Source organism: Lingula anatina, chromosome 1 (genome assembly GCF_051362555.1).
Source record: "Lingula anatina isolate TDL-2025a chromosome 1, LinAna3.0, whole genome shotgun sequence".
NCBI classification, from domain to species: domain Eukaryota; kingdom Metazoa; phylum Brachiopoda; class Lingulata; order Lingulida; family Lingulidae; genus Lingula; species Lingula anatina.
Genome location: NC_141767.1, coordinates 385,513 through 407,588, shown reverse-complemented (window position 1 = coordinate 407,588; position 22,076 = coordinate 385,513). Strand labels below are relative to the sequence as shown.

Sequence of the window (22,076 nt, the reverse complement as noted above, 5' to 3'; positions counted from 1 at the left end):
CCATATTGGTCAACCTGACGTTCAAATAATAATTATCTTTCAGTATAACTCAGTTTGGGTAGTAACCAGAACAACTATACTGATCACTGACAATTCATTGGTTCAGACGAACTCATAGACTCACATGTTTTTGGTTTAGTGATAAATAACGTCGATATTGTTGAAGAAATGCTCTTGGTTACCAGGTAAACAGCCACTGTCTTGGGGCTCTCCAGTCTCTGGACTCCAGAAGACGACAAGATTATGGATGATAATATAACTGTTGGGGAAATGTCAGGTTCGTAAAAAGAAGAGAATATTTGATTACCTCATCTGATTTATCTTGTCTTTTTCCCAGTTTGAATCCTTGTCTTTTATTCACACTTAGATAGAACTAAAAGCTTTAAGCCCCAGCTTCATATGTGATAAACGAGTTTCTAAAGTAATATTTTTCTGGGGTAAAGAGTATTTTTCTCCGACCAGCCAACCGATAATATTCCTTTTCTGACAATTACCATAGGTCTGTAGCAGTCTGGAAAAATTAAAAATGTTAGCTCAAAATTGAGAACTGACATATGCTTGGAGAACATTTGTACTGGTAGATCACCTAAATGTAAATGTCCAGTTTCAGTATACAATCATAGTTTTTTTATCTCTTTAAACAGTTAACCATGAGACAGACAGAGCTTTTAGCTTTGCTGCTGCACCAAAGTCACTACGACAGGTAAGATGCTGTTTTTATAAACCACTGTCGACGTAGACATATCAGTACATAGACATGTAATCCGGTGAGATTGCACGCTGTCATCTTGCAGGAGGTGTGTTATGCTGTTAATCTGATTGCATTCAGCAAGAGTCCCCATATAGTTGGATCAATCTATAGAATGTTACTTTTATTGGGAATGGGTGTTTTATAGCACTATGGTCAATGTAACTGAAGATAAACTGATGTTAGACCATTACAATCCATTCCAGAATTTGATCAGGCAGGGGAAGGGCAGTGAGGAAGCAGTCAGTTGTGCTGCCATAGAAATACAGAGGGTCTGGAGAGGATATAGAACAAGGTACTGTGAGCATATTGTAGTGCTATAGCATTAAGTTAAACAAGATATACTGCACTGCTTTATGTGGCAGGGATTTTGTATAAAACACTCCCACATTTGACTTTAGGTGAAGGTAATTGAAATTGTGTAATGTTTGTTATATTATTTTTTGTATGATTTAAGCTGTAACCTGTTCTGTGTAGTAGCTCCTAAAGTCAGTGGTACAGCTATATATTATGTATAATTTAAGGTGTAACCTGTTCAGTGTGATAGCTCCTAAAGTACAGCTATATATTATGTATAATTTAAGGTGTAACCTGTTCAGTGTGATAGCTCCTAAAGTCAGTGGTACAGCTATATATTATGTATAATTTAAGGTGTAACCTGTTCAGTGTGATAGCTCCTAAAGTACAGCTATATATTATGTATAATTTAAGGTGTAACCTGTTCAGTGTGATAGCTCCTAAAGTCAGTGGTACAGCTATATATTATGTATAATTTAAGGTGTAACCTGTTCAGTGTGATAGCTCCTAAAGTCAGTGGTACAGCTATATATTATGTATAATTTAAGGTGTAACCTGTTCAGTGTGATAGTTCCTAAAGTCAGTGGTACAGCTATCTATGGTGCCAGTCAACACCACATGGCCAGACTTCAGGAGGTCAGGACGCCATCACCGGATGAAAATAATTTGGTAAGATAACTATGATTATGATTTAAATACATTATTAATAAAACTTGAAAAGAAAAGGGCCAAAGAAAATAAAAATTTATTTTTTCTTAATTTTTTTAGGGTGGTTTGATGATCAAGCTGTGAATGATATAATTAATATCATGAATATCTGATATTTTCATCAGAGAAGAAATTGAGAGTTCACAGTAATGATGGATGAAGCCTACATATTTTTCATCAGACGAGTATCACATGTCACATATGCACCACTGCCAAGCATAGTAAACATTAATTAAAAACACTGTTTGTCCATGTGGTTTATGCAACATTGATGGTAGAATCATTTGTTAATCATTTTCAGGGCCCAGGGCCTCCTTCAAAAGAAGCTTTAACCAAATTGTATCAGGATTTTATAAATGCCAAAATTCAGGCAGGTGCAGTTCCACAGTCCCTGGATATACTGAGGTAGGTAGAGATGAAAAGTGGGCATTGATTGTTGAAAATATAGCTTCTTATAACAGTCCCTGGATATACTGAGGTAGGTAGAGATGAAGACTGGGCATTGATTGTTGAAAATATAGCTTCTTATAACAGTCCCTGGATATACTGAGGTAGGTAGAGATGAAGACTGGGCATTGATTGTTGAAAATATAGCTTCTTATAACAGTCCCTGGATATACTGAGGTAGGTAGAGATGAAGACTGGGCATTGATTATTGAAAATATAGCTTCCTATCACTATATTTTAAGTTAACTAAGATATATTTATAGAAAGAAAATAAGATTTAAAATAGGCATTATATATTACCCAAGATAAAACTTTTACTGCCAAGGAATGTGAAGTGTGAATCATAAAGATAGCTGTGGAAATAAATAAAGAAATTATATATTTACCCATTGTTTATCAGATATTGTCTTATATTTTTTAGATTTTATTTAGAATCCTTTTGAGAACTTGTTATTCATTTTGTTGCATATAAGCATTTTGTATATCCGTGAAATGTGCTATGTTTTAGTTTTGAAGATTTCTGTGCAGCATACACTAAAAGTTGGTGGGACAAAAAAGGGACCACATCACATAAGAGTCCCCCAGCCCCAGCCCCAGCCCCTCATCCTAGCATGACTAGTGTACACATTCCAAATGGCTCAGCCAGTAACAAGCCTGTCCCACTGGCCCAGGAAGTCAGGAAAAAGAAACGAGAGGGGCCACTAACTGAACATGAGGCTGCGTGCAGTATACAGAAAGCTTGGAGAAGACACATAGTGAGTATTGGGAACTAATACAAAAATTGTGATAAAAGTGATTTTAAAACACTTAAACTGAGGTACATTGCTGTAGATTTGCTTTAATAGCTAAAGGATATCAAATTGGAAAAAAGTTGGAATAATGTTTAAATTAAAAAATGTTTATCTTACACTTGAAAAATATTTTCAATATTCAAAATAAGTGCTTTGCTGAAATAACTGGCATTACCCACAATATTTCTTTGGTTTTTTAAAGACAGTCTGCCCTTACCCTTACCTTTTAAAGAACAATATTTTCCTAATATTTCTTTGGTTTCTTTAGGACATACAAGTCTATAACTACTACAGGGATCTGATCAACTTTAAGTGTAGAGGAGACCCTTCACTTATGCTGAAATGTATCAACCCCAATGAAGCTAAACTACTGGACCCAGCATCAGGAGTACACATCAAGTTTAGACTAGCTGGGGTGAGTTAGCTGGCTATTGGCCTTGTCCTGATAATAAAGTAGTTTGTTTAAGATGATATACAAATATAGAAGTAGTCAGCTAATAGTGAAAAACTCACATGGTTACACTAGCAAGTGAGTGAAAAATGAAGTGGAATTATAAATCTTTAATTTTACAAAATAAAAGAAAATGCTTCAAAATTATTTTATTTATTTAAGGCAAAGAGAGATATATTTTTCCCTACTGAAACTCAAAATAACAGAGAAAGTGTTGGCAAAGGACAAATAATTGTTTTCTATTTCTTGCAACAGTCAACTACTGGTTAATTTAATTTGTCTGCCTTCATTTTTGGAGAAATGCCTGTTATATTTAAATCCTACTTTTTTAGACAATTTTTCATTATTGCCATGGACCTATATCTAGATATACTTCATGATTATTACCAAGCTTTAAGATCAAGGGCATCATATTAATAATAATAATATTAACTTTTCAGGAGAGATTTCCCCCCAATATTTACTATAAAATCTTCACTCATCGCCCAGTGGTGGACATTATATTAATAATAATAATATTAACTTTTCAGGAGAGATTTCCCCCCAATATTTACTATAAAATCTTCACCCATCGCCCAGTGGTGGACCTGTGTGCCTGCAGTCCCAAGGACTACACTAAGGCTGGCGCCAAACAGAAACTGCCCAGAGATTTACATAACAAGGTGGACAGAACAGCACCGGATGATAGATATGGTATGTTTCTTAAACTTTCTCTCTTGTATTTCTTCTTATTATTTATATTTACAGATTTAAAAAATCCTGTTGATTATATACAAATGTATAGATAATTAGCTGTTCTTATTTTGAAATAATCCCATGCATTCAGAGACATGACATTGCAAGAAAGAAGTAAAATGATAAGATTTACTATGATTGTTATTATAAACACATTGAGATTTAAGACAACTGACTTAAAACAGGAAGATTTCACTGTACTCAGTTTTCCTATTTCCCTGGCAGATCAAGATGGCTGGTATCAGAGAATAGAGAACAATGGCTGGCGTCTGGTGTCAGATAGACTTATCACACATGCACTGAATGACCCTGTTACCTGGGCAACCACCAATAAGAAGGTTGAATTCCACCACAATAAGGTAAACCTCCTCTTTGACACAGACATAAATGAAGATGAATATAAGATAAACAGATTATTGATGATGAATGCTGTATAGTTACATTAAAAACAATGTATAGAGAATGTGTCAATAACAGAACACTTATAGATTATGTTTCATCTCAATGAGTTTATATTTTTGTTAAAATAGAATAGGCTGAATTTTCACCATGTGTCTGCAAATTTGAAAAAAAACTGTTTTTACTCTCATTCACGATTTGTTTTAACTGTTATTTGTAATTTTGATATTTATTTAACTGACAGACATATAGAGTGACCCATCTTAGACTGTGTGTAGTATGTCATGATTGCCGTAGCTGTGAACTTCATTTTCGTCTCAACAGTAGCATTGTCTACATATCATGGCCATCATTTGTCTTAGAATTATGATGGTTTACATTTGTCTGAAACAAACTTGGGCTTAAGCTTTTTATTCTGTTATTGCTGTTTAATTTTTTTAGTCAGTGAATACAATGATGTATCATAACTATGAGGAAATAGATGATTCATTTTATTCAGATAAAATTAAAATCATTAACAGTTTAAAAACTTTTATCTTAGATACAGAATTTTTGCCTTACACCCAATTCAAGACCCTAAAATGTGGTTGAATGGAACATACTTTATTCTGACTCAGTTTTGACAATAGCACTTCCATCTTCATGTAGATTTTCTGGGGATGTTCCAAAGGATTCTAGGTATTTACAGTCACTATCCCCAGTGTTGCCATTTCCATATGTGAAAGCTGCATTATAATCCACAGGGTGGACTCCTAGACTACTCAGTAACTGCCTGGCTCTGTCCCCCAACTCCTGGTAAGGAAACTTCACAAAGAACATGGAGGCACGATTGTGAGATATTGTCCCGTACTCCATTCGACCAAACCCTAGCAGCGCCGTCTTGTGTAGAAATTCCCGCGCGGCTGTCACTGGGTAACGATTCATGGTATTGAGGTGCTGCATTTCTTCTCTAGTTAATGGAGGTATGATGTGGCGCTGGGCGGCCATACTTGGGGAGATCCTGTAATCGAGTTTGAATTCTAAAAATTTCTTGATTTTGTGGCTGTAGTTACTGAGGAAGGTTCTCAGGTCACCTGTTGTGATATTGGACATAGTAATATGCGGGGACTGTGACTGTAGCTGTTGTTGCTGTATATGGTGGAGAGAGTGGGACCCCATGTTGTCCTGCATTGCTGCAGTCTCTGAAGAGAAAACAGCTCCATTGGTGATAAATGGCCCAATGTTGTTCATGAAAGGGTTTCCTCTCTCTACTGGAGCACCCTCTGGTGGTGAGGAGGGAGATGAAGACTTGGCAGGTGGATTGGGGTGGCCAGGGGTCAGGCTCACTGACCCTGGGGTCTGGTAATACCTGTGTTGTGGAGGAGGAGGGACTGGTCTCTGATCACCCTGGGGTTCACCCTGGGAGACTTGAGGGATAGGTATGATGAGAGGGAGAGGGGCTGAAGGTGGCTGCTGCTGGTGAGGTTTTAGTGAAGGGTGTGTCCCCTGACTACCTGCTATACTGGTTCCCCTCAGTTGTTTGCTGGGGGGAGGAGCAAACTCTTGTCCTTGCTCTTGATTATGTGATCTCTTTAACATAGCCAGGTTATTGTTGTCTTTTGAAGCACTAGGCAAGTTTAGAGATGTGCCATTCATTTTAGCAGCCTGAGATGCAGTGTTCTCTTGCTGCTCTTTCTGATCAAGTATATTGCACTTCAAGTCAATTACCCATTGTAAAATGGACTGGCTGGACTCCAAGTCTTCCTTGGATATGATGTCACACCAGCTTCCTGTGCGGAGGTCTTCATGATAGACAACATATTTCAGAGCTTGCCGCAAAGATGTGATAGTGGCTGCAAGTCGAGCAAGGAGAGACGGTGCTCTTCTGTACATAGCATATCTGTCGTCATTGTTAGTGTGTTTATCTGAACAATCTTTGAAGTGGTCACCCATTGCTGTAAACAAAGCGTGGGCCTCAGGGGATAGGGTATACTGTCTCTTCTCTGTGTGTTTAACACATAGCACCTTGAAAACCTCACTCAGTAGTGGTGTATTAGAAGGCATGGGGACCTTGCACTCACTGGGTTTATAGGTGACATCCCCAGGGAGAGCTATTAAAAACCTGTCTGCAACTTGCAAGGGGTCTTCATAAATAAATTTGGCTACTTTCTCCTTGCTCATAAAACCACCTATGCTGATGCCCTCCCCTGGTTGCCACGTGTTGTCAAAATGTGACTTTAAACTGCCCCCTTTGCTGGTATAGTCTGACTCTGCTAGCAAACTGAGGTCTTCCTCTAGAAGTATATTGTTTTTGCCCTGGTTGGGGTCACACTGTTCTCTGCAGACTAGATTAGCTATGTGTGTGTATGCCTCAGTTCCTGCCTCATGGAGGGCTTGGAGGAACTGGTTCAGAACTGTTGTCTTTTTACTGCACCTTCTTGCTGCTGTGACACACCACATTGTGCAGGTCTCTTCCCACATGTCACTGAGCTGTACTCTAGACCTTGTCAGCAGTCCTGTAGATATGACAATAATAATATTAATGATGTCTTATACCACATGTCACTGAGCTGTACTCTAGACCTTGTCAGCAGTCCTGTAGATATGACAATAATAATATTAATGTTGTCTTATACCACATGTCACTGAGCTGTACTCTAGACCTTGTCAGCAGTCCTGTAGATATGACAATAATAATATTAATGATGTCTTATACCACATGTCACTGAGCTGTACTCTAGACCTTGTCAGCAGTCCTGTAGATATGACAGTAATAATATTAATGGTGCCTAATATAGTTTAACAAATTTTAACAAATACAACACTACTGTAAACACACCAAACTATGTTTAGCAGATGACACAGATCGTGTCCAGGGGAAATCCCCCATATCCAGGGGCAATCAGGGGTTCAAATGATCCACCCTTTTTTGGAAGAAATATGTCCACTCAAGGTCAAAATTTGAGCTAAGTACACCATAGTTCACATTTTCAGAAAAAGACCCCCACCCCACCCCCCCCCTCTGAAAATGTTGGCTGTGGACCTGTGACATGTAACTGATCAGAGATAGGTAAATCACAGTACCCGATACTGAGGCCAGGGAGAGGGAAGAGAACATACTCCCTAGGGGTCCCCAGGGCACTGGCAGAGATAGGTAAATCACAGTACCTGATACTGAGGCCAGGAGAGGGAAGAGAACATACTCCCTAGGGGTCCCCAGGGCACTGGCGTATGAGTCAATCATCTTCAGTAGGTTGCCGTCACACACACTGGTGTAATCTAGGCCACTGCTAGAGCTACAGGGACTCCCCTGTGATGGAACGCTCTTCATGGTGGCTGAAAAAATGGAATCTGCATCAGATATACTTGGATAATTAGGTGTAACAAGTTGCTGTTCAGACAGAGAGCAAGAGTAGTTTCACTGCCAATTGTGACAATAAGTTTTATTTTCATTTTATGGATGCATACTGAATGCAAGATTGAAATAAGGATATAATGCCTGAGGGAATCCATGGAGTTATTTGGCCTTTTGACATGATAATAATATTATATCAATGGATTGTATTATTTGCCTTTACTTAATGTATCTCTCTCTCTCTCCCTCTCTCAGATTTACACACCTTCTCTTGTTTCCAGTGTAATCATATAATCACTGGCTTTTCTGTATTCTACTCAATACCAGGAGGAGGTGTGTGAATCTGATCATCTGATTGCATTCAGCAGGCCAGTAGCCAGCAATTTTAGAGGGGTTTCGTTTTCTGAAAAAGTGGACCTTTTACCATAAAATCCTCAAGTACATAGATCAAATTTTACCCAGAGTGGACCTTTTCCCAGCAAAAAGGGTGGTTCTTTTGAACCCCCCACCCCCCCCACCCCCCTGGCTACGGGCCTGTTCAGGGAAAGTCCCTGCAGTGTTGGATTGTTCCAGGTGGAACAATAGTTTCATTGGGAATGAACCTTTCATCAGAATTCATAGATATTATATTTGTTCTCCACATAGATTCTCTCTGCCCTGAAGTTAATATTTGTTTTATGTCAGCCTGTTGCTATTAATAATGATGGTTTAGATTATTGATTATAGTCAAAGCACCACTGCCTTGGTGATGAAGTTCAAAACACCTGGCTTGATGGGGATTCGATCCCAGGATTCAAACAATCGATACGTTATGGTGGTGAGTGATTATTTCAGTGAGTGGACAGAGGCATTTGCAATTTTCAACCAGGAATCTGAGACTGTGGCAAGGAAGTTGGTCGAGGAGTTTGTCTATAGATTTGGAGCTCCATGCAAGATCCATACTGAGGGGGGAAGAAATTTTGAATCTTACACCCCATTTCCATAGATTTTTAGATTGATCTATCCCTGTGGGGAGTCTCACTAGATTACTGTCAGCTTGGCCGGCTTAAGCATCTGTCCCACCTACTAAAAGCTATAAGGGGGTAATTAACTATGGTGCCCACTCAGCTGACTGCAATTTAGCGTGAACCCCCAGGGAGTTAGGTCCATCTAAAACTTAATCTTTAGATCGATCTAAATCTCTGGGAAAGTACCCTTAGTTAATTGGGGAGATGTGCAGGCTACTGGGTGTGAAGAAAACTTTGGGGGGGGAGGTTGGTGCCAAGAACGTGGAGAAATCTATTGTAAACCAAACACTGGATATCATTGCCATAAAGGGGAAGAATGTATCCCAGAAAGCTGTTCTCCAGTTGAAGTTCTTTCCCCATGTCCAAGGAGACCTCGATGTGACAGACAGTCTCTCCAGAAACTTAATGACTATTTTTGTTTTAACTTTGTACATTTTGTAAAATCTTTGTGTCCATGTAGATAAAACTTAGAAATGTGTCCATTGTATTGATGAACAGTAGTATTACAGACAGTGATACATTGAAAGCGGGAAAAAAAAAAACGGAAAGACTTTCTTATTAAATAGTTTCATAGTTTATTCATTATAATGTATGCATCCATCTGGGTGGATGAAAATAACAAAACGGGGGAATAATGTAAGAAATTATTAATCGTTATGTATGGTTATGTTACCTGAAGAAAACTGACTAGGTCACGTATTAATATTGTGAATGCATTATTAGAAGGGCATGTGTTACCCATTTATTCAGCTGTACATATGAAGTCTTTACTCTGACATTATATTAAACTCAATGGCTCCCTCTCTCTGTAGCACTGAATAAACCATTTGCACCATTGGTTGGTTTTGGTTACATGTTAAAATATATTAATAATAGAGAGAAAAAGAAAATAAAATGGGGGATAAGATATGATAATATAATAAATATGATAGCATGTATGTTTTACTTTTTAAACTAATTTAATTTGAACTTTGCAAAAATATCAATTGATTTATATCAAGTCAAGCTTGAAAATTCTTTTCTGAACTCAGATCCTAGGTCTCTTTTAAATGATACCTCTAAAGTCACAATTCTTGTATTCACATGCCAACAAAGTAATATAATCCATATGATCATGTCCTTTTCAGCTGGGATCTAGTTCTTGTTATGTTTATTCTAAATTTAAAAAAATTAATTTCTTTCATCATACCAACATATTTCACTTTAATGTAGACAGGCCTGTAGCCAGGGAGGGTTCAGGGGGTTCGACAGAACCGCCCCTTTTGCTGGGAAAAGGTCCACTCTGGGTAAAGATCTAGGTACACTAAGTTTTTTTGGGAAAAGTCCACTTTTTCAGAAAAAGAACCCCCCTTTTGAAATTGCTAGCTACGGGCCTGGTAGACAAAAAAGAAAAACTTTTCAGAAGGGGGAAACCAAGTAGAGGTAAAGAGTCTCAAATTTTTTGTAAAATCTGGGCTGTGCATTCAAAGCACACATTTCAGGGAGTTCATTTTAAGCACACTGAAAACACCCTAAAAACAAAGCACTTTTCTGTGCAGCTCTGTCCCCAGTAGAGACTGTTGTTGAAGGAAGGATGTGCACTAGGTAGCCTGTCTGTAAATATACCACATGAAGCACTAAACAGCTCCAACACTTGCAAATCTACCTTTATTGTATGGAGATAGCATGATTATAGATTGAGAAAATGTTCAGATACTTCTAGTATTTATTGCACTTAGTAAAGCATTACTTGTATCATCAATTACTGCTATTAACTAGAGAAACAAATCATTTTACGGTGAAGTAAAAAAAAAAAGGTATCCGCATAGGAGTTCTGAAAGCCTGTGAATCATGGTAGTGTTTATGTTGTGAACATTAGATTAAAACCTCAAAAAAGTAAAAGAAAATCCAGACTGTTAGACTATGTGAGTTCACCTCACCTTATTGCCTCAGGCTCTGACTTTCCTCACTTGTTTCAATGGTTAAAATCCCTGGCTAGCTTGTACCAGTAGCCCTGACTTATTCCTCCCTTAGTAGTTGTAATCCTAGGACAGCAGAGTAGTGAACAGCCTCCACTGTGGCCAGCATGCCTAGCTACTGTCTGGGGAGTGTGTGTGTCTCTCTATACATACTGCAGAACTGGGCCACTAGCTGAGCTCTAATCGATGATATCTATTCCACAATCTATCTAGCTCTGCTGCTGACATCACGGTTGCTATGACAGCAGTGCTATTATCAGCATCTCATAGCTGCTGGTGCTGATAAATATATCTCAGGCTATTTTGGATGAACGGTAAACAATGAGGCCTAATGTGAATGCCAGCTCACCATGAGGGGAAGTGGGGGGGGGGGGGGGGAGAGGAGGAGCTGTGATCACAGGAACACATAGGGGGTGGCTGAATCTGCTTTCTTTCACCTCACATTATGCAGTTGTTATGTCATTAACTCCACTATCTCTTTTTGTTATCTTATCACAAATAAAGAGGTTGGAGTTGTATCAAACTGGATATTTTCACGTTTCAACAAGACAGTAAATAAGTGGCTGCAGGGACAAAGTTATATATTATCTCCTGATAATGGCTATGACATAGATATCAGTTGAGAAGGCTATCAGTGTGTTACCTCTGACTATATAGATCTGCTATTAGATAGAGCTCAGTCCCTGCATGGGTGATAATGACAGGTATGCAGGCAGGTGTGATAACAACTGATAGTAGACAGAGGTGAGCAGGGGCGGGGCGGGGGGGGGGGGAGAGGAAAATATTAATGAAATAAGCAGGTGCCAGACAGAGGTTATATCAAGGTGACAAAAGTACAGGCTAAGTTTGCAGAGTGACCTTACCTAGCATCTATTGTGTTAGTAACACAATGGCTGTTCATGTAGATGACTTCAGTTACTTATGTCATCATTTTAGTCTAAGTGTCTGTGTGTATGTAAGGAGGGCAGAGGACAATGTTTTAAAATAAGGACAATCTAACAGTGTGTATAGTAGATTTTTACCAGCTTTCTATGAGTGGACATCACTGTGAATATGTATTGAAATGACAGGTTGGTGTTTCAGCATAAGTGAAATATTTTCAATACATAAATATTTTTACTTGGTTTTATAGCTACAAAGACGTCAAGATGTGGAGAAGAAAAAAAAGCAGAAAAAAATTGAATGGATGAAAACAATGTAAGTATAAACTTTTATTCCCTTATCATTTACCAATGTGGGATTTTATTAAATTGAAAAGCCCAAGAACTTTTTCAGTTTAATTTTTGTTCAGTTGCATTTTTAGGGGGGCCATGTTCTGCTAAGTGTTTTTCTGTTTTATTAATTAATTAATTAATGACAATTTGAAAAGAAATTTTTCTTTACTTATTTTTCTGCTGTCATAAAATTATCCTGGAAAACTCTTCTATATGCAAGCCTTGGCAGTTGTGAGTTCATTTCCATCCTGTGACTGCAGGTATAAAAATGGTCTGCTGAAGGCACGCACTGAAGACAACGAGACCAAAGAGCTGATAGAGGGCGCTGCAGCAGGCATGGTGGACACTATCAACAGAGAGGGTCTGGACGCCGTCCAGGACTGGGAGGTGGACGAACTGCTGGACTGGACAACTAGTCTTAACTTTGATGAGTAGGTCACAGATAGCCACTTAAAGTGTGTTCAAGCGTATGGTCTGCATTAACATTTTCACACGTCATTTCACAGGTGACATCATTATTGCAGTTTTGGGATAAAAATTGAAAGAAACGGGTTTCTCCAATTTCTCCTTTACCTGAGTACCCACAAACACCAGTATCTGGATGATAATAAAAGGTTACAACACCCTTAAGCCACCATTTGAAGAAACTCTGTGTAATCCTTCTATGGTTTAACCCAGCAGTCAGATCTGATACAATACGGCCTTTAAAATTGCTGACTACAGGGTTGCGGTCAATATAGGCTTAAATATGGCTCTATGTCATCAGAAGTCACCCAGACAGCTGAACTTCAAAATATCATTTCTTATTGTACCACCAGCGTTAGCGCTGGCAGTACACATGGTTTTAGTCCCGTCCGGTCCGTTCCGCCGGCTCCTGCGGCTCCGCCGCCATGTTACCGTTACCGCTTCTCCTCCTAGACGGTAAGGGCCCCCATACCCATCTCTTGGATTTAGGTCACCTATAATCTCAACTCGTTCCACGTAAAATTTGGGCTTTGTCGGTATTGGGGTCTAGGTGTGGCACTCATTGCAATGCACCCTTGTCCAAAAATGGCAAAATTAAATGCTAATTATCTACCCTACGGAAGGAATTATGGGAAAAATTTCTACAGACGGCTTTCCAAAAGTCATATGTGTAGATTTCAAATATGCCCTTGGATTTGACCTTTGACCTTTATTTCAAGGTCAAACGGGCAAAAATTTTCAAAAAAATGAATTTTTTTATGAAAAAAAATTTATTTGCGCTGTTATTCAGACACCACACAGACTTAACCAATAAAATTATTGGAAAATATTACCCTTCAGGTCATCTTTCATCTGTGTGAATTTGGGGTCAATCGGTGCATTTTCACGGGTGTAGCGGCCATAAGATACCGAAACTGAAAACTGTCTGTAATTCGGGAACCGTTAATGCTAGAGACCCATTCTTTTTTGCATTTTGTAGAGCATGTAAAGCCCAACACTGGAGGTGGTCTCCGTTTTTTTGTATTCCATACGGTTTTCGAGTTACGCTGTATCAAAAAGTACATATTGGTGGTGAAAGCAAAATGTGCAGTACGGTAATGGATAATAAATTTTGAACTCTGGAAAAATAAAACATAAGGCTTGGCAAAGCAGACAACTTGTGGTCAAAAATGACATTATTTCATCAAATTTGAACTTCTGGAACTGCAGAGCACCTCCCATTTCAAGAATTTTTACCAAAATGACCTTTTCTTTATTTTAATTAATTTTTTTTGTAGGAAATTTATGGCACATTTAGGTAACTCCGAAATTATAACATTTAGTCCCTTATATCTCCAAAACTGGCAGACATAGGTCCATAGTTACTATTGAAGTTGAATAGGAAGTCATATACTGGCAATCTAAATGTGACCTTGAAATTGACCTTTGACCTACTTTTTATCATGAATTGAGCTTTGCAAATTTTGGTTCCCTTTTATCTCCAAAACTGGCAGAGATAGGTCCATAGTTACTATTGAACTTGAATAGGAAGTCATATACTGGCAATCTTACTGTGACCTTGAAATTGACCTTTGACCTACTTTTCATCATGAACTGAACCTTGCAAATTTTGCTTCCCTTTTATCTCCAAAGTTACACTGTATCAAAAAGTACATTTTGGTGGTTAAAGCAAAATGTGCAGTACGGTAATGGATAATAAATTTTGAACTCCGGAAAAATAAAACATAAGGCTTGGCAAAGCAGGCAACTTGTGGTCGAAAATGACATTATTTCATCAAATTTGAACATCTGGAACTTCAGAGCACCTCCCATTCCAAGGTTTTTTTTTTCCAAAATGAACTTTTCTGTATTTTAATTAATTTTTTCCGTAGGAAATTTATGGCACATTATGGTAACTCCAAAATTATAACATTTAGTCCCTTATATCTCCAAAACTGGCAGACATAGGTCCATAGTTACTATTGAAGTTGAATAGGAAGTCATGTTCTGGCAATCTTACTGTGACCTTGAAATTGACCTTTGACCTACTTTTTATCATGAATTGAGCTTTGCAAATTTTGGTTCCCTTTTATCTACAAAACTGGCAGAGATAGGTCCATAGTTACTATTGAACTTGAATAGGAAGTCATATACTGGCAATCTTACTGTGACCTTGAAATTGACCTTTGACCTACTTTTCATCATGAACTGAACCTTGCAAATTTTGCTTCCCTTTTATCTCCAAAGTTACACTGTATCAAAAAGTACATTTTGGTGGTTAAAGCAAAATGTGCAGTACGGTAATGGATAATAAATTTTGAACTCCGGAAAAATAAAACATAAGGCTTGGCAAAGCAGGCAACTTGTGGTCAAAAATGACATTATTTCATCAAATCTGAACATCTGGAACTTCAGAGCACCTCCCATTTCAAGAATTTTTACCAAAATGACCTTTTCTTTATTTTAATTAATTTTTTCCGTAGGAAATTTATGGGACATTATGGTAACTCCAAAATTATAACATTTAGTCCCTTATATCTCCAAAACTGGCAGAGATAAGTCCATAGTTACATTTGAAGTTGAGTAGGAAGTCATGAACTGGCAATCTTACTGTGACCTTGAAATTGACCTTTGACCTACTTTTCATCATGAACTGAACCTTGCAAATTTTGCTTCCCTTTTATCTCCAAAGTTACGCTGTATCAAAAAGTACATTTTGGTGGTTAAAGCAAAATGTGCAGTACGGTAATGGATAATAAATTTTGAACTCCGGAATAAGGCTTGGCAAAGCAGACAACTTGTGGGATAATAGGAAATTTATGGTACATTATGGTAACTCCAAAATTATAACATTTAGGCTTCGTTCACATGCAATGTCTTTTTTTCTAAATTCTATTTTCTATTCACGGCATGTGTTGTGATCATGGTCTGTGCCCTGAATATCCCTCGGCGTAATTACAGGCAGCGCGAGCCAGTTACTATAAGTTACTTTAAGTAACTGGCTCGTGCTGCCAGTAATTACGTGGCGGGATATTCAGGGCATAGACTGTGATCATAAGATAGCGCGAATAGAAAAAAGATTTTTAGAAAATAGACATTCCATGTAAACGAAGCCTTAGTCCCTTATATCTCCAAAACTGGCAGAGATAGGTCCATAGTTACTATTGAAGTTGAATAGGAAGTCATATACTGGCAACCTTACTGTGACCTTGAAATTGACCTTTGACCTACTTTTCACCATGAAATGAACTTTGCAAATTTTGCTTCCCTTTTATCTCCAAAACTGGCAGAGATAGGTCCATAGTTACTATTGAAGTTGAATAGGAAGTCATATACTGGCAATCTAAATGTGACTCTAAAATTGACCTTTGACCTACTTTTCACCATGAACTGAACTTTGCAAATTTTGCTTCCCTTTTATCTCCAAAGTTACGCTGTATCAAAAAGTACATATTGGTGGTTAAAGCAAAATGTGCAGTACAGTAATAGATAATAAATTTTGAACTCCGGAATAAGGCTTGGCAAAGCAGACAACTTGTGGTCAAAAATGACATTATTTCATCAAATTAGAACATCTGGAACTTCAGAGCACCTTCCATTTCAAGAATTTTGACCAAAATGACCTTTTCTTTATTTTAATTAATTTTTTTCTGTAGGAAATTTATGGCACATTATGGTAACTCCAAAATTATAACATTTAGTCCCTTATATCTCCAAAACTGGCAGAGATAGGTCCTTAGTTACTAAACTTGAATGGAAAGTCATATACTGGCAATCTAAATGTGACTTTGAAATTGACCTTTGACCTACTTTTCACCATGAGTTGAACTTTGCAAATTTTGGTTCCCTTTTATCTCCAAAACTGGCAGAGATAGGTCCATAGTTACTATTGAACTTGAATAGGAAGTCATATACTGGCAATCTTACTGTGACCTTGAAATTGACCTTTGACCTACTTTTCATCATGAACTGAACCTTGCAAATTTTGCTTCCCTTTTATCTCCAAAGTTACACTGTATCAAAAAGTACATTTTGGTGGTTAAAGCAAAATGTGCAGTACGGTAATGGATAATAAATTTTGAACTCCGGAAAAATAAAACATAAGGCTTGGCAAAGCAGGCATAGGTCCATAGTTACTTTTGAACTTGAATAGGAAGTCATATACTGGCAATCTAAGTGTGACCTTGAAATTGACCTTTGACCTACTTATAATCATGAACTGAACTCTGCTAATTTCTTTCTCTTTTAACTCCAAACCTGGCAGAGATAGGTCCATAGTTACTATTGTAGTTGAATAGAAAGTCATATACTGGCAATTTACTGTGACCTTGAAATTGACCTTTGACCTACCTTAACTTAACTTTGATTGTACCATTTTAAGTTATATATATTTTTTGCGTATTTTGAAAATTCTTGTTGATTGCATTTTTATAGCTTGTCAAGCATAAGACTGGTGGCTGTGTCCCTTATTTTGTGTATGTGGGGGGTCTATACGAATGCGCTTGCTCCAGCTGGTGGTACAATATTCGGAGGCGGTATCGCCTCTCTGATCCTCTAGTTTACATATATGTCTAATTATTATTTAAGAACTGCAGAATATCATTTCTTATTTACATATATGTCTAATTATTATTCAAGAACTGCAGAATATCATTTCTTATTTACATATATGTCTAATTATTATTCAAAAACTGCAGAATATCATTTCTTATTTACATATATGTCTAATTATTATTCAAGAACTGCAGAATATCATTTCTTATTTACATATATGTCTAATTATTATTCAAGAACTGCAGAATATCATTTCTTATTTACATATATGTCTAATTATTATTCAAGAACTGCAGAATATCATTTCTTATTTACATGTATGTCTTATTATTATTTAAGGACAACTTTAGATAGCAGAATTATTGCTTAATAAATTTGTTTGTTTGTTTGTTGGTGACTCTTGTGTAGTCCATACCAATACCAACCCATTATTATCTACTTTAATTATTTGTTTTAAAATATATTTAATTTATTCATACTTACTGTATTTCAGTTATTTATCTGGTTGGAAAGAAGTTGCTACAACTGCAAAATCTGAGAGAGTCATTGGTAAGCATTGTGATGTTTTTTTATTTTCCTTCATATTTTGAACAATATTCTTGTATTCTTAGTTCTTATAAAGTTTAAATATTCTGGCTATGAGTATCACGTCTTGGGGCATTCTTGACCTTTAATCAGAATGCATCATTTTTTCTCATTGTTCAATATTATATTTCCAGAAGAGAAGATGCACCTGTTTGCCAGTCCCTCCGACCCCTTTGAACTGACACTGTCCACTATTCCATCCAGACATGATGAAACCAGGCAGTCTCACCATACACATAACACTCCAGTAGGTACAGCTAAAGTATCAGGCCGCAGACACTGACCAATTGACCAATGTCCACTATTCCATCCAGACATGATGAGACCAGGCAGTCCCATCATACACATAACACTCCAGTAGGCACAGCTAAAGTATCAGGTCGCAGACACTGACCAATTGACCAATGTCCACTATTCCATCCAGACATGATGAGACCAGGCAGTCCCATCATACACATAACACTCCAGTAGGCACAGCTAAAGTATCAGGCCGCAGACACTGACCAATTGACCAATGTCCACTATTCCATCCAGACATGATGAAACCAGGCAGTCCCATCATACACATAACACTCCAGTAGGCACAGCTTAAGTATCAGGCCGCAGACACTGACCAATTGACCTGATACTTATGGATGATCAGATTGCTGAGAGCCAATAGTTATCAACAGACATTGTGTCTGCTTTAAATTTGGTTGCTATTATATAACAGATTGAACATCATTTGGACAGGAGTTGGGAAATCACTATCTCTTAAAATCTGACTGATAAAAAGGTGTCTTGAAAAAACTTATACAGTGATTCAACTTCTCTGATGAATTAGAATACATGTATATAATTCATGAAATGAAACTGTCCAGTATACATTGAACTGTGAGTTATGTGATGACAGGACATTTCCAGACTTTTTAAAAACTGCTGAAATGACACCAGCATGACAACACTGGAATTATATCTTCTGAATCAGTCGATTTCCACTTTTTATAAGTGAACGACCTTAATATTGTTCCAGAATTTGTTCTTTTTGGTCAATTTCTGGTAAGCAATATGTTCAGTATGAGGTTTACAAAGTGGTTATTTGGCTCACAAAGCTGTACAATTTAGTTTACATTGTACTAACAGAATTCATTACAAAGGAGGAGATACGGACATTTGACTTCTGAAGATTGTGATATAGAAGTTTTTATGATCTTTCTGTTCGGCCAGATTAAGACCCAGATGATAAAGTCCACGTTAAAAGTCCACGTCAAAAGCAGTAAGAAAAGAGAGAAAACTGATTTTAATGTGTAGTCATTTCAGTCGTCACATCATGAGGGTTCTTCATTGTTAAAACGATATTAGTACTGAATTCTACTTATTGTCAAAACGTAAAATATTACAAAAATTATAAATTGCATACATTTTGAGGGGGTCGATGTTTTACTTATTTGTGAGTTTTAAAAGTAATTTGTTTTTACTGTGATACTAATGAGAATCCATCCATTGCGACTTTGCTCAAATAAAAAAAGATAAGTCCTTTTTCTACTTGAGAATAAACACATAGTAAACATGTTTAAATGATGTGCTTTGTTACATTATTCATAAATTTTGCCTTTCTCTTTTTAAATAATTCAGCAAACAATTGCGTATTACTAAGATCTAATAAACCTCTTAGTGTATTATAACAGCAAGTTTTATTCAAATGTGTTTTAACTCGATGCTCCTGTTACTGGTCGTCCGAAGGATCCGTTACAGCTATTTATCGGATGTTTTAGGCCTGGTGGTTAATCCGGTGACCTGTCTTGGTAATCCGGTATTAGGTCTGGATGGATCCGTCACGTTATCTCCCTTGATAATTTTGAGTAATAAAGGAAAGCGGTGACGATAATAAGCCAGCTGGTCAGCAGACCCGTCCCGACTGAGAACGCAGAAGGTAGGATGGAGATTTTCAAACTCTGAAATTGGAGCGGGATCCGCTTGGTGTGTCGCATTGGCGGGTCTTCTAGGCAGCGGTCGACCGTTGGAATCGTAAGCTGGATAACGAGTCTTTTTGGCAATTGTTTTAGTTGTCGGAGGTGTGATTGGTGCAAGAAGAGGAAACCGTCGCACTGGGGATTTTTCTTTGACGGGAGGTTTCCATCTCTCGGGAAAAGTGTCGCAATTATTTTCCAAGTTTGAGTAAAACTGTTCTGTTTGGTAATGAAGTTTAGCGTTGTTCAGAGCTCGGTGATAGGGGTGTAGTGTGGATTTCTTGTTCACTACACATAATCTGTCCATGTTAATTTGCGCTGATTTCTTTCCGCAACGTTCTGCATAATCTGCACCTAAACCAGAAGTGAAGAACTGAGAATCACTAGGAAACTTTAAAACAAATAAACGATATACCAACTGAACTATGTAGAAAACTCAAGAACATGAAATGAGCAAAACGATCAGAATTATTATACAGATTTAAAATGTTATATGAATTATTTTCGGTTAAAATGCTAAAGTCGACCTTTAGATTCTGGATCACTCACTGTGTTAAATTAAGAACTAGAATATTCACCCTGCAAACCTTGAACTGGTTCATGTATTAAGCCTACTTCAAAGACAACTTACTTGTAAATTTTGGCTTGGGATTAAAGAACGTGTTTTCATACAATCTTTGCCACACAAAAAGCCGGGAGAGAGGAGCGTCGACGTCTGTGTTCAAGAACTGCATTGTCGCCGCGGTAGGAATCCATGATCGCCCGTCTTTATTTCTTAAGACGGTGGGTTCTTGTTTGCTGACATGTTTTCCGATGATCCGTGTATCTTCTTGTTTAGCACAGTTTACTTTTTTCTGTTTCCTTGGTAACGACGTCTTCCGGATATACATCGTTTGTGACGTGTCCACGTCTGTGTGTGACGTTTACTTTGTGTGACCCATTGTTACATGGGCAAAGCTTTCCTTGGCTACCTTCTGCCTCATCCTAAATATGTCTCATGAGAGTTTTCATCAACTTTTCCAGGAGAAAGTAAGCGTTTATTCCAGCACTCTTTTCAAAAGATATCGCACAGTACTTCTCAGATATTATCGGCTAGAATCCCAAAAAAGAATGAAAAACAACACAAAGAAAAGACAACAAATACAGTTTTACTGGCCCTCGTCCAACCCAAATCAGATATGCTGCCTTTCTATTCCATTATGGATTGTATTTCCATTTCAGTCTTGTGATACATAGGTTCAGTGCGCCCTACACCCAGTTGCCATGCCGACTGCGTTGATAACTACCGGCAAGTGAAAACGATATGACCATTAATTGTTCGTGAAGGTATTTCCTCTACCCCCTGTACGCTGGGGAACCTACACTGGAAACGCACATTATATATTAGTAGGGCCTATGTGTAAAGAGGTTTGATGGTCTCATAAAACACGGAAAACATTTCGAACACAACTCACATTTATTAATATCTCTGCTTTAAAAAAGTAGTCTCAGACAATTTATTTCATTGCTGCTAGACGCCAATGACAGCATGCCCTTCCCTTCTGCGTGCAATCCACAATACATTTAACAATCGTTAACAAGGGATCGAATTTGAACTGAAATATTTCGACGATCAAGCATTTTAAATCTATAAAGACAAAGTGACACAAGGCATTGCGCGATAGTCCAAAATGTTTAGCTCTCTTAGCTCTTTGTAGTTCCCAGTTTTAAGTCGGAGTAGCTTAAAAAGTATTTCTTTTTCAGCAGAGAGTGAAAGGCACCGTAGTGAACGCAATATAACTGATTAAATTTATTAATAAATAAGCAGAAAGAAAAGATTAACAATAAGGAGCGCTTGGTGGCGCAGTCGGACCTTCAATAATGTTAATTAGTTCTCGTTTACGATAACGATATTTATAGAGAATTTTAATTTAGATAAAATGGACCGTTTCAGGTACATGTAAAACGCATTCGAGAATTCTTGTTCAGTTAGAGATCACCGCGACAGCCCGTTTTTGAGCAATTGCAGCACATTTGGAACGCATTGTTATGTATAGTTTAGTCATTGACTTTTGCCACTATTTATTGCAAGTAACAATAGTAATAGAATGATTGAGAAATAATTTCAAAAACTATTTCTGCCAGATAATTTATACGTAAACCACCGTATCATGAAGGTCATATACAACATGAACGGTCGTTCTTATACAGGCAAAACGTTGGCTTTGGTGTCAGAAAAACGCTTTCACAATAAAATATCGCTGGCATGTCTTTTTTGTATCTTTTTTATTATCTTTCTGCATTCGTTATTGCGACAAGACCAAAAAACTAACAATAGCTTTAGGTCTATGGGGGCTGTAGCTAGGGGAAAAGATATGACAAAATCGAGAAATGCGGGTATAATTTTTGATATTTTATTGGACATATGGCGTAAGCATTTATTGTAAAAAAATACTTTGACATCAATCAACGTTGG

The 22,076-nt window shown here is 37.5% G+C and overlaps 3 protein-coding genes across 5 annotated transcripts; 1 reads left to right on the top strand and 2 right to left on the bottom strand.

The window, feature by feature from the left end:
- The first annotated feature begins 2 nt into the window (after nt 1-2).
- On the top strand, nt 3-19,229 carry LOC106174065 (uncharacterized). Its single transcript, XM_087002744.1, has 13 exons — nt 3-277; nt 645-703; nt 955-1,043; nt 1,594-1,714; nt 2,055-2,158; nt 2,709-2,955; nt 3,260-3,406; nt 3,973-4,135; nt 4,403-4,536; nt 12,008-12,072; nt 12,350-12,520; nt 17,581-17,636; nt 17,807-19,229. Exons 1-13 carry the CDS (start codon nt 244-246, stop codon nt 17,953-17,955), a joined length of 1,539 nt encoding a protein of 512 aa, XP_086858870.1. The 5' UTR covers nt 3-243; the 3' UTR covers nt 17,956-19,229.
- LOC106174061 (uncharacterized) lies at nt 5,045-11,191 on the bottom strand. 3 transcript variants are annotated; one of them, XM_087002741.1, is made up of 3 exons: nt 10,837-11,191; nt 7,724-7,906; nt 5,045-7,071 (listed from the first exon to the last, which is right to left on the bottom strand). In XM_087002741.1, exons 2-3 carry the CDS (start codon nt 7,884-7,886, stop codon nt 5,180-5,182), a joined length of 2,055 nt encoding a protein of 684 aa, XP_086858867.1. In that variant the 5' UTR covers nt 7,887-7,906; nt 10,837-11,191; the 3' UTR covers nt 5,045-5,179. The 3 variants fall into 3 exon arrangements, with proteins under 3 accessions (XP_086858867.1, XP_086858866.1, XP_086858868.1); XM_087002740.1 differs by having other exon boundaries at nt 7,724-7,891; nt 10,837-11,190; XM_087002742.1 differs by lacking the exon at nt 7,724-7,906 and having other exon boundaries at nt 10,837-11,190.
- Nucleotides 18,933-20,821, bottom strand: LOC106174062 (uncharacterized). The gene is made up of 2 exons (XM_013555448.2): nt 20,253-20,821; nt 18,933-19,975 (listed from the first exon to the last, which is right to left on the bottom strand). The coding sequence occupies exons 1-2, from the start codon at nt 20,509-20,511 to the stop codon at nt 19,407-19,409; spliced, it is 828 nt and encodes a 275-aa protein (XP_013410902.1). The 5' UTR covers nt 20,512-20,821; the 3' UTR covers nt 18,933-19,406.
- Between the last annotated feature and the right edge of the window lie 1,255 nt (nt 20,822-22,076).